This window comes from Montipora capricornis, chromosome 11, assembly GCF_036669925.1.
Source record: "Montipora capricornis isolate CH-2021 chromosome 11, ASM3666992v2, whole genome shotgun sequence".
NCBI lineage: Eukaryota > Metazoa > Cnidaria > Anthozoa > Scleractinia > Acroporidae > Montipora > Montipora capricornis.
In genome coordinates, this window is record NC_090893.1 from 7,342,819 (window position 1) to 7,355,318 (window position 12,500).

The following is a 12,500-nucleotide window of genomic DNA, read 5'->3' on the forward strand; positions in this document are numbered from 1 at the left end:
GCTTATTCATTTGCTTTTGAAATTGGAAAATGTGAGACGGAGAAGAGTCTGGAAACGTGTTTGACGTCGTCGGAAGGCCGCTGAGATAGATTTAACAAATAGATTCCATGTTGCCGGGCGTCTGTTCAGTAAGAGATCACAGAGTGCAGGTACAAAACACAGGTCACAGGTCACAGGTCACAAGTCACATGTCATTGTTTTTTCCAACTCAGAAACAACCCTGACCGTTAACCATTGCTAGCACTAAGCCCAAAAACTTTTGTTTAGGCCTAATTAGGCCTAAGGTTAGCTTGAATGAATGTGTAGGATTCTTCCTGTATTGGTAAAAAAAATGACCTGTGACTTGTGACCTGTGACCTGTGACCTGTGACCCTTGGATATGCGTTTTGGACCTGCTTGATCACAGATGACGTCATATTGTGATAAGAACAAAAGTATATATGAGGCGATAGCCGAGTATGTCACTGCTGTTCTTACCACCTTTCGACGCCTTCCACAGAGTCTGTGATCTATTACTGAACTGACGTGCACAAGATGGAATCATTTGTTTTATGTGATACGTAAATGAAGTTTTTGCTGACGGCCGTCTGCGTGAGTCTGTCCTCTAATAGATCGTATATATGGCGAAAAACCAATCACGATGCGTGCATTATTTAGATTAATTTCATAAAGATAGATAGATAGAACACCGTTTATTCAATGTATCTGTTGCCGGGAAAATCCGTTTTCAGGTTGAATCCGTTTTGACCTAGTTTAAATTGGTGATCCTCATCTTACCTTGGGTGAATACGCACTCAGATGGATTGAAGAACCTTTTTTGGAGCCTAAATTAATCCTAAAATTAGTGTCAGGTTTGGATTAGTTGTGTTTAATTATACAAAGAGATCAATTGACCAATTATAGAAAAGTAATAATAAAAAGAACTGTGTTGGGTTAAGCATGTTCGTCGTTTGCGGTGTAGTTTTGAACACAGTAGTAAACAGGTCTGGAGAGTGCGAGTTCGAGTGGCGGTTATAATTAGTGCATAGTTACAAGTTCATTTGTTCCCTCACTATGTTGTAATGTTGAGACTGAATTAAAAAGTGTATGAATACAAGGAAACCGACAAAGATGATGCCAAACATTAGGGAGGACGTGTTTGAGATGCGTAAGGCAGAGCTTGAGGAGGGAGATATATAGGTGTTTTCAATCCTTTTTAGGGGAGGGAGGGGGCTTAGCTAGGTGAGTGCGTATTCAACCTAGGTAAAATGCGGATCACGAATTTAACCTACAATAGGTAAAAACGGATTCAACCTAAGAACAGATTTTTCCTGCAACATATAGTCTTTCATAGAGCGGTTTTCAATTTAGTGTCGAAAGTATTTAGCGAATTACTTTGGTTTGCATTACTTCACTCATTGATTGGTTCAAAGTTCTCGCGCCTCTTTTTCAACCAATCAGAAGTGAAACCAAAACCAATCGCGGCTAACGCGTTCACATTTTCTCGCGCTTTGTGTCGGCTACTTGTAACTACTTCGAGTTTTGATTGATTTACTCGATTGTCTCCGTCCTTTTTGATTGGCCATAGTAATTACTTTGGTTTTGGTTTAACAACACTCGATTGAAAATCGCTCTATAGTGTTGTAATACCAGTCACCTCTAGAGCCTCTCTGTACTTTAGGTCAGGAAACACTGACAAGTATTCGTTCCAGCTTTTTTGTCTGCATGCACATAAAAATGAAATTTTCGTTTTGACTACGAAAGAAAGGACAAAGTCCCTGAAAAAGTCTGACCACAAAATAAAATGCCCTTGAAATGGAACCCAAAATGGGCGAGAAGTGGAATGAAATTATGATATTACTTTTGCCATTCAGATACGTAAAACGTTTTCGAAGTCCTTTTTGATCGCGCGAGGCAATGAAAATTGAGGTATGAATGTAGGAGTTCCATTTCTCCTTGTGTAAAGGTCTAGCAACAAGAGAATGTGCAAAGACCGGCCAGAGGCCCGTCCAATGCATACAAAATGAGAAATAGATTTCATGTCCTAAACGTCTTTCTTGATGATGCATCTTCTGGTACCCCGCCAACAACAACAACAACAACAACAATGCACAATTTTTATTCGTACCTTAATGCCAGAAGTAATACAAGATGTCATAAATATAACGTAAAACTTCGGTAACAAGGCGAAATAGGAAAGAAACTCTGGACGAAATATGGCCCTTAATCGGAAATAGTGACAAATTAATCGGAAATAGTGACAATTAATAAGCGAGGCCAGCAATCTTGGACAAAATTGTTGAGACAGTGACACAAAAAGAACACTTGTGTATCACTCTATCAGAAACCCATAAGGGTTGAAACGTGTAACGCGCGTCACAGCTTCCGAATATTCAGTGCTAAGTACCATATTTGGAAACCCCTCGCTCCAGTTAATTTCGCGCGAGAACATTGGTGGTATTGCGTCACGGTGTTCTTGCGAACTGATTGGTTGAATGTTTCTCTCTTGTTGTTCCAAATATGGTACTTAGCAAATTGAATATTCAGAAGCTTGTTTCCCAGGACACAAGGGGCCGTTACACTTTTCAACCCTTATGAGTTTCTGACTCTAATTAATCAGATTATCGAGAGTGATGGCCAGCACAAATTGGCTGAACTGTTGCCTGCGCGCAACGACACACGATACAGTCTAAGGAACAATTGAATGTTCTCTCTACCTAATATTAAGACCAAAAGGTCACAGAATTATTTTATAATGCATTTTTTAAAATAAACAACAAATGTAAATAACACGATAATATTATTTAGGAATTATTATAACATCAGTGACTATCCTTCGCAGATATTTTTTTCATTCTTTTGCAATCTTTCCCCCCTTGCTTGACGGTTGAAAGAATCTCTGCAAAGGAGAGTACTAACCGAAAGGGTATGGAAGATTTTACTTACAACAAATTTCTTGTGCTTTGTTTCCTCACAGCCTTGCAAAGACGAACTACCAATTTGGTCAAACTTCTGAGAAGATGAAACTGGTAAGTTCTCAGTGAGTCCTTTTTTTGCTTCACTTTTATTTTGCGTTGCAAATTAGTCTTGGATTTGTAAAGCGCAAGAGAAAAAAATCAAGGAAGCTGAAGAGAGCTTAGCGGTCAAAGAACACTTTCCCACCCCTTCCCACCGAGATCCTATAAAATGTGTGTACGTGTTTCTAACCAACTGTGGGGTTGTTTTGATTTAGTCCCGTGGAGATGGCGTCGAGCATTGGTACTCGTACAAGAGGGATAAACAACATCTTGTGGTAAGGATACGTGACCACCTTTCCTCATCCTATAGAATGTCAAGTTGAATCTGTACTTACTACCCAACGTATTTAATAGCGTTTTCCAACTGAATGTCAAAACTAATCGAAGTTGCCTTGGTTTTATTAGCTACTCTTGCTGCAGTCCAGTTTTTAGTCTAATGAAAGAAAAGCCGAGCATTACCAATTACTATTTGTAAGCGCTTTTCCGCGCTTACCGTTCATTTCATGCCCCTTAAATTTTCTCGAAGTTCTACTTAGTTCGTTAAATTGGGGTATTTGTGATTGGGTTAGGGTCGCGTGATACCTTTCAACAACGCCATGTCTATGACGTCTGTGTTCTTTGACAGCAATGCCAATCGTGCAATACACAGAGAGAGAAGAAGAAGAGGCGGAAGGAGGCTTCTTATCGCGCGGCCAACGCTGCTGAGGCTCGTGCCGCGGCCGCCGTTGCTGCTGCTGCTGCCATTAAGCCTCAACAACCATTGCCGTGCTTAGCACGGGAACCATCCGAGGAGGAGGAAGAAATTGACATTGAAAATGGTGACCCACCCCCAAGAGAACGTTGGGTTGATCCCGATGTTTTAGCAGCAATTGCGGCTTCAACTCCGCTTTCGCTCGCAGACTCTGATGCTGATGACACTAAGGTTGACGTCGAATCACAGCAGGTTGAAATGAAAATCTTGGATGACGAGTCTGCAACTACACCAGTGCTTCAGGAACTAAAGAAAGACAGCATGCATTCTACTACTTGTGAGACCCCCGGACTAAACATTTTGGCAGAAGTGGCGGCCTTTGCAGTTCGCCTTCCTCTTACAGAATCATGTAAAGATCGGATTGAACTTGGCACTGGATCCACAAAACAACCACAATTTGAAAAGAATAACTTGGATGGAGCCTCTTTGCGTGCACATCATAAATTAAAGAGGGGCAACATGCCATGTGATAGTTGTGACACCTCTAGACTGAACATCTTAGCAGCTGTTGCAGCTTCTTCAAGTCCCCTTCCAACCACAAAATCAGTTGAAGACGAGGTTGGAGCTGGCGCTGGATCTGCAGGCGTGTATAACTCTGCGACTAGCCCTAAGCGACAAGGATTTAAGACAAAGAACGAGTCTGGTGCTCCATCGCGCAAACGTTCGCATGGTGGAAAGAGCATCTTGGATGCGCATCGTGCAGCTGTACATGCTCTTGATGAAGATAATGTGGAAGATGTTGCAACAACCCGAAAGCGATCTCGGGCTGGAAGGCGCATCGTTGTCCCTTGGAGGTTCAGAAATGAGCCTCAGGGACGTCAGCACTGAGAGCCCCACGGGCTCACACGGGGGGGGGGGGGGGGCGCCCCACGAAAATGACGAAAACGACATTGACGAAATCGACCTAGACTGACGAAATCGACCGACGAATTGACTGAGGGGGGATGACCAAGGAATTGACAACTATCACAAAGATGACATCACAGAACTGACAGATTTGACGAAATTGCTCATGAGCTCTTTGCTGACGAACCTTATGACCTGAAAGTTTAATTTAAGGTGAGTTACTAGAACAACAGCAAGTTGTCTATGCTGTTATGCCCTGCGCAACTTACACCATTTCCACGAGAAAATCAGAATTTAAGGTGCGGTAAAACGAGCAACAAAATTGTGCATGTTTCGTCGCAACATTGTTGCACTGTGTCCCGCACTGTGTGTTGCAGAACGATGTTGCTCGTTTTACCACATCATGCCATCAATTGTGTGTACAACAAAATCGCTTGCGCCAAGTTGCATCAATGTGTTTCAAAAGTAGGGCAGCCTTCCACTTTTCGCAGCAAAATTCCGGATTGTTGCCCGTTTTACCACTCTTCCTTTAATTTACGCGCAACAAAAAACGAGAAAGCTTGCTCCTGATTCAACTGACAAATGTCACCTCTCTTGGGGTTCCACAAACTTTAAGATGGCGGACAGAGATTCAGTGAGTGCCATGGAAGGAGACCTCTCGCAAATATATCTCCAGGGAGTGACGAATGTAAAAAGGTTTGAACTGAAGAATAGAAAATTCGCCTTCACCAGGCTGTCGAAGATTACCCTTGTTTATGGGATACATCCCGATGCATCTACAAAAACAAGAAACTAAAAGACGAAGCCCTTCGAAATTGCAATTGCAATTGCAAGCTTTCATCGGATGGATTTAGGAATTTTACACAACATTTCCTTTTTCTCCGTTTTGTGGCCGAATCCTTGTTTATTTCGTCAAGTAAGTAAATGAGAAAAACAGCAGCCGCTTGTTTTCTTGCGGCCGCTATTTTTGTTTATATTTCCTCGCGTGACTACGTCGGCTTCGCGTGACCGAATCTGACCAATCAAAAAGCCGGATTTCATGTCGTGGCTGCAACTTGGCGAAAGCGATTTTGTTGCCCAACAATTATTTGAATACCGATTGTGGTAAAACGTGAAACATCGTTCTGCAACACACAGTGCGACAATGTTGGGCAGAAAGTTGAAGGATTTTGTTGCTCGCTTTACCGCACCGTTATATTGAGTATATTGAGTAGCTGTTGTTGCTCTTCGCTCTTGACTGAAAGATATATGTCGGGATATTGCATCACCCTAAACCCTAAACACAAAAGCACCCCTCGAGTGACAATTTTCTTCTTTCCCAGATGGCCTCTGGAAACAACATTGAAAACGGCAATTTGGTCAGCGGAAGAAAATTAATAACTTAAGGCCTGGTAACCAATTCTTTCCTTGGCGTTCTTGACAGCAGAAAAAGTCGTAGCTTTCCTTAGGTTTTTTCTGTTTGTTATTATTCCTGTTTGCTCTCACAATGCCGCGAAAAGCGCTTACATGTACCGTAGAATTGGACATCTATCAGGTGAAAAGTCGAGAGAGCAATTTTTCATTCAAAACGTGGCAAATTATTGGCTACACTTAGAGTGAAAGTGATGGGCCGGGATCGATCGTTGAAGATGCAGAAGTGTTTTTGCCGGTTGCTATTCTCAAATTAATACACTTTTTTCTCCAGATCACCTGTCCAGGAACAAGACATCTAAACGACAGGAATATGCTTTATTTATCAGTTTGCATTCTCGGACAAACAAAGCGCACGAAATCTGTGTTCGCAAGCTTTCCTCTTGCTTTGAATGAGAGATTGTATTTCGAGAGGGTAAGTACAGTATACATCGAAAGGCTGAAGCTTTCAGCTGTTTTGTTGTTTTCCTACATGCATAATTAATCACGTCATTCAAGGCTGATCAACAAGAATTATTGATGTCATTGCAATTGGAATTTCAGGATAAATTAACAATACAGTCGTTTCTGTCTTCTGTAGACCTTTGTAAATGCTAGACAACCCACTCATGTCATGGGAATCTTAGAAGGTGAGTAAATTCAATGGGTGTTTTAGTAATGGAAGCAGAGAATCTTTTTTTTTTTTGGCAGAAAGGAGAAGACACCTAAGTTGATCAAGATGTCTGACTTATCTCCCCCGCCCCCCCCTCCCCCAATTTATCTACCACTCCTCCCCTAAGGATCAGACAATTCCGCTTTGTAGTCAGATTAAAACTCTTATAACTTGGAATGCTTAGAAATACATTAAATTATTTTCTCCCCAACATTGTAACGGGTTCCCCAGTGTCAATCAACAATTAAATTTTGCTGCCATTTGATAAAGTAAAATGTACAATGTAGCTCTTTTAGGATGGCAGGTACAAAACACAGGTCACAGGGCACAGGTCACAGGTCATTGTTTTACCAATACAGAAAGTATCCTAAACATTCATAAAAGCTAACCTTAGGCCTAAATAAAAGTTTTTAGCCCTAAGGTTAGCTTTTATGAATGTTTAGGATACTGTCTGTATTGGTAAAACAATGACCTGTGACCTGTGACCTGTGCCCTGTGACCTGTGTTTTGTACCTGCTGCTTTTAGGAGGGAATTCAATTTAAAGAGGCCATAAAATGTGGTTTTATCAAGTAAGCAGATACCAGTAATGATAAAGAAAGATTTGCAAACTCATGTCTCATTCCTGAACTCTTAAAGTCAGAGTGGTATAAAGAAGGAGAGGAAATAAAGAGATAAAAGATATTGAGTTTTTGAGTACATGTAGATGTTTTTTTGTCAACTCCTTTGCCCCTATTATTTAGGGCTTCATCATTGATGAGTAAAATCCTCTGGTGCTGGAAAGAGTAAAATCTTCAAGTCACTACTCCACCTAGACTTAAAGCTAATCATTCCATAAATGCTGAACATAAATGCCATAACACATATCCTTGGTTTCACCATCTAGATTTCATTGTTGATGATGCACTACTGTGACTTCGTCACATAATTTTAACAAACTGGCAGTCATTTGTTCTTGGCTGTAGCACTGTGGTTGTGATACTCTAAAGCTGTGGTCAATAATGCTACATGTACCTATGACTGGGCTCCTATTTTCTCTAATAATCTGGCGACCACAAGACAATTTGCCATTGAAATCTTTTATATTATATAGTGATTAGAACAAATTATATGTGCCCTACGTACAGTATGTCAGCTCTCCTTTTGAACAGTCTGCAATTAATTTAATGTACAAGCAATTCACATTTTTGCATGGATTTGAATTTGTAGATGAACATGTGTTATTTGAACTTGTACAGTACTCCAATGTGTATCGCGGTGAGTTTTCTATTATTAGCTTTAATTTGTAATGATATTAGAAATGATTCTATAAATTATTGGTAGGAAAATTTTAATTTATATCCTGGTTTGAAGGCAAACAAGAAGGTAAACGGGAAACATGAGCATAATTTTTACTTCCCTAATTTTAGTTAAAGGTATACGACTGTACACTAGATGTACATGTAGGCTGATATAAATTCATTTCAGGCTCCTTTTGTAGAAGTGTAAGTGATTAGTTGTACAGCTAGTACATACAGTTTTGGTGCACTGATCTTCCAACAATGATGTTTGTCCCAGGTTTGATTTGTGGACCTCATGTAGGCTATACTGTTAAAGTGTAATTCCTATATGTGCTCCGCAAATCAAACCTAATTATATTGTTGGTTGGCTGTCTTAAATTTCTTCACTCCAAATCTCCAAGAGGTTTCTTTGGTTCAGAAATGTGGTTGCATCAACTGACTTGATTGTAGCAGGTTTACCTCTTTAGGGAGAATAGAAACTTAATATTATATTTGCATTCCAAGCATTACATGTAGCTTGAGTTTTGCTTAGTATCAAGCTCTCTTCCTCAGAATATATCAAGGGGTTGTGGATTACACAGGTTTTTATTACTATAAGATAATTGCTCTAAATTTGCTTTAAGTGCCTCATGATGTGTTTGCTAAATGTGATTTAAGCTTGCTGTGTCCCATGCATTCCATCACAGTAATTCTGCTGTTGTTAAGTGATCCCACACAACATGAAGTATCATATGAGCATTTTGTCGCTAATGCTCAACACAGTGAGTTTTTAACCATTGCAGAGGTCTCTTTTTCCCGTGCTCATCAGCCCAGCAAATGCGAATGAAAAGAGACCTAGCAGGATAAAAAAACTCTATTCATGTCTTACAATTTTGTTTTCTTCTCACAGGAGGCAAAGTCTTAGCCCGATATGAGATATCGGCCAGAGAATTTCTATACCCAACACCTACCCTGACAGGCAAAGATGGCATGGAGAGGGAACTATTATTAAGCAGAACAGTACACTTTACCGTAAGTGCATTGAATGACAGCTACTGATATTTGTGAAAGTCAAATTTAAAACCCAGCTTTGACTAGTTATGTACTTGTGCAGGGATGGCGCAGTCAGTGATGTCAGAGCACTCGCCTCTCACCAATGTGGCCCGGGTTCGATTCCCAGATCTGTTGTCATATGTGGGTTGCATTTGTTGGTTCTCTACTCTGCTCCGAGAGGTTTTTCTCCGGATATTCTGTTTTTTCTCTCTCCTCAAAATCAATATGATTTGATATGTATTAAATCTGATGTGATTTCATTCATGCATGACCCCACAAGCTACATGTATTCAGCTTTGAACATTATTGTTTGAAAATAAAGTTAGTATTTACTATATTATTACAATTACTATTAGAGTGAGTTTCAATCGAGTGTCGTAAAACCAAAACCAAAGTAATTACTTTGGCCAATCAAAGGGACGGAAACAATGCGGTAAACCAATCAAAACCCTAAGCAATTACACGTAGCCTACACAAAGCGTGGGAAAATGTGCAAGCATGAGCAACGATTGGTGTTGGTTTCACTTTTGATTGGTTGAAAAAGTGGCGCGAGAACTTCGAACCAATCACTGAGTGAAGTAAACCAAAGCAATTCACTAATTACTTTCGACACTATTAAAATTGAAAACCGCTCTATTACTTTGTGAAAGTTAATATTTAATTTACTGTTTATGACTATTACTATTATTACTTCATAGATGTTTCATCTTGCAGATTTACATTGTTGTGCTCTTTGATACTGTCTAGAAACTGAAATTTCTTTGAAGTTTGATCATCTGGAGAGAAATTATAAGAAATCAGTTAAAATGCTCATGTCTGCCACAAAACCTGAAGTTTGTTTAATACTACATTGCACTTTTCTAAGGTCCCTGTCCCATCCCCTCTTGGTATACAAATGTCATACATGTCCATGTGTATGTTTTGAAAATTTTGCTGGGGTTGTCTTCTGCGACTTTAATTGCAAATAATTGGTGCAATATTATATTGTCTTGTAAAAAGTTAGTTGCAGCTGACTTTAAAATTGCAATTTTTTTTTGCAAAATCGTAGGGAATTGATCCAAAGTTGGAGTTTTCCTCAAATTCTACAATACAAGAAACTACAGTTCCTGGTACCTATGATGAGCTTACCAGTGTTGGAAATTATGAAGAAAGCATCTCTGATTCTGAGGTAAGAAAAGATCTGCTTTGTAATTTGAGAAAATAAGTACTGTTACAAGTCAGCTCATGTAAACTGTAAATCAATGTAAAAGTGTAAAAATCTGCCAAAGGCTGTAAGTTAAAAAGTGAGTATTCTTTTCACTTTAAACCCATCGACTCCAAGGAGTGACACTTAATAGATTTTACTTCGTCTAACACCAGACAATTTTACTTGTCCAGGGAAAGGGGGGGGAGGGGTCCAGGGCGTTTCAGGTGTCAATGAGTTAAGATTTTACTGTGTCTAATGCCAGACGGTTTTACTTGCCAATGGGGGGCATTTCTTGGGGCTGAAATATCTTTTTTCTATCTATCTAAAGAAATTTAGTAAAGATTAACATCTTACAGCATTATTTTGCACTTCCTTTTCCAGACTAATGGCAGCTCTGAAACTGAGGAAGAACTTATACTTACCCCTACCCCAAGGCATCACAGTCACACCCTCTATGCCAAAGAACCCCACTGCATATGCGAGTGTCCACGTCGTCCAGAAAACAATGGAAGAGTGACATTTAGATCAAGGTCACTGTCTCCGACTCGCAGACCAAAGTCTGCATCAGCTTCTAGCAAACCTCCTTTTAGAGCAGGCAAGGCTGATGAGAGTATCATATCACGACGGAGTTTTTTAAAGCCCGGGAGGTCAAGTCAAAGGAGCAAAATGGCATTTGTGGAGGGTATTCTAGGTAAGAAAATTAATGATTTAAAATAGTAACCATACTAATTATAGTTGTAATGACTTGCATACATGTATTACTGGTACATGTAAGTGCTTGAAGCATGGGCTATAAGTTTGACCTTTATAGCCTGTGCCTTGAGCAAGTAATTACCCGCAAATTGACCAATTCAAATGGTAGGTTTTAGAAAAGGGAAGAACCAGACATTGAAAGACATGGACACAAAAAACTGTCAGAATTAATAATCAAACCAACAAACTCAGCTTATTTTGACACTGTATCCTGCAGATTATGCAGACATACTTTCAGCTCACATTGCTCTCTCTCCCATCCCTCTTTCTTACTTTTGGACAGAGAAATCCGGCATGAAATTATGACCCTGCATCATTAGCCTATTGAAATTTTGTTGATAAATGATGCTGAGCCTGGGAATCAAATGACGAAGCACTCACCATCTTATATTGTGCAAATTGGGTTCTTTATGGGACTTTGTTTTATAGTATGTGTCAAGTCATTGAAGCAGTTACACCCTGGGTCAATTTGACTACCATTTATTTTTGGCTGTTAGATACATGTTGTGGCAAAGCAGTGGAGTCACAGTGCTGTAGTGGCTTTCTAATTTGAGCTATTTACAGCAGTGTGGAGGAGACCATGGAACTTGCAAAGTACTGTACAGTACATGTTGTCCATGATGTTAGAAAGACTATTCCCTTTATTTTGCAGCCCCTTGTCCAGACTGTCGAGTTCCTCACAAGGATTGCGTTGTCTGCCAGGCGTATCTCAAAGTCTATGGCACAGATTTCTTGAAGTATCGTTTTGGGCGTGGACCTCACGACAGGACAGCCTCAACACCAGCATACACAAGCTTTACATCAGAACCACCAAGGCTACGTGCACGGCTACCTGATGACGATGTGTTGAATCAGTCCCGTGCCTACAGTGAGCCTATTCCAAGAAGTAGAAGAGTATTTCCACGGGAAGTTGATCAGTTTGGATCATACCTTGGGTCATCTAGACCAGAAGTTGATGACAGAATAGATAGCATCCCTAGAAGACACACATCTCCTATTTCAGTAAGTACGGTATTAAAAAAGACAATTTGCATGTTCTACCACGTTGCTTCTGGACACAAATTAATAATATTTTATGGACTTTAATACTTATTGACTCCTCAGGTGCCCAAGAATGCCCCCAGTTGATGAGTAAAATCGCCTGCTGTTATGATACCCTCAGTAGTCAATGGGTTAGTGGGGGGGGGGGGGGGGGGGGGGGGGGGGGAGGGGGACGAAGTTCTGGGCCGATTAACCTATTGACTCCTCAGGACACCCTAGGACACCCCCAACCCTCCAGGAATCAATGGGTTGTTAGGTTTGTGACATTATGAGATTGCATTGTTCCTGAAACTTAATGATAATAGATCATTTATTCTAGTCTCCAATTGGTATTGTTGAATTTGTGTAATTAGCCTAGTCGTAAGTACCGGTACTATGTAATACTGTCCCCACTTGTAATTCAGAATCTGCAGTAAGTGGAAATAAACAAATCTATCTATATATCTATGTAATAATAGTAATAATAATAATTATTATTATTATTTTTATTATTATTATTATTATTATTAAAAGTCAAAAGTAGTGTACTATAGACCTTATTCATAAATGGCGGTC

The 12,500-nt window shown here is 40.0% G+C and overlaps 1 protein-coding gene across 3 annotated transcripts in view; it reads left to right on the forward strand.

Annotated features, from left to right (window-relative positions):
• Window positions 1-5,989: 5,989 nt before the first annotated feature.
• Window positions 5,990-12,500, forward strand: part of LOC138023938 (spermatogenesis-associated protein 6-like) — a 12,741-nt gene continuing 6,230 nt past the window's right edge. For all 3 annotated transcript variants that reach the window (XM_068871019.1, XM_068871020.1, XM_068871018.1), the window contains exons 1-8: window positions 5,990-6,127; window positions 6,278-6,418; window positions 6,584-6,632; window positions 7,863-7,910; window positions 8,823-8,944; window positions 10,014-10,133; window positions 10,533-10,842; window positions 11,557-11,906. In XM_068871019.1, the coding sequence (XP_068727120.1) occupies window positions 6,080-6,127; window positions 6,278-6,418; window positions 6,584-6,632; window positions 7,863-7,910; window positions 8,823-8,944; window positions 10,014-10,133; window positions 10,533-10,842; window positions 11,557-11,906 (1,188 nt within the window). In that variant the 5' untranslated portion in view covers window positions 5,990-6,079. The remainder of the gene's footprint in view (window positions 6,128-6,277; window positions 6,419-6,583; window positions 6,633-7,862; window positions 7,911-8,822; window positions 8,945-10,013; window positions 10,134-10,532; window positions 10,843-11,556; window positions 11,907-12,500) is intronic.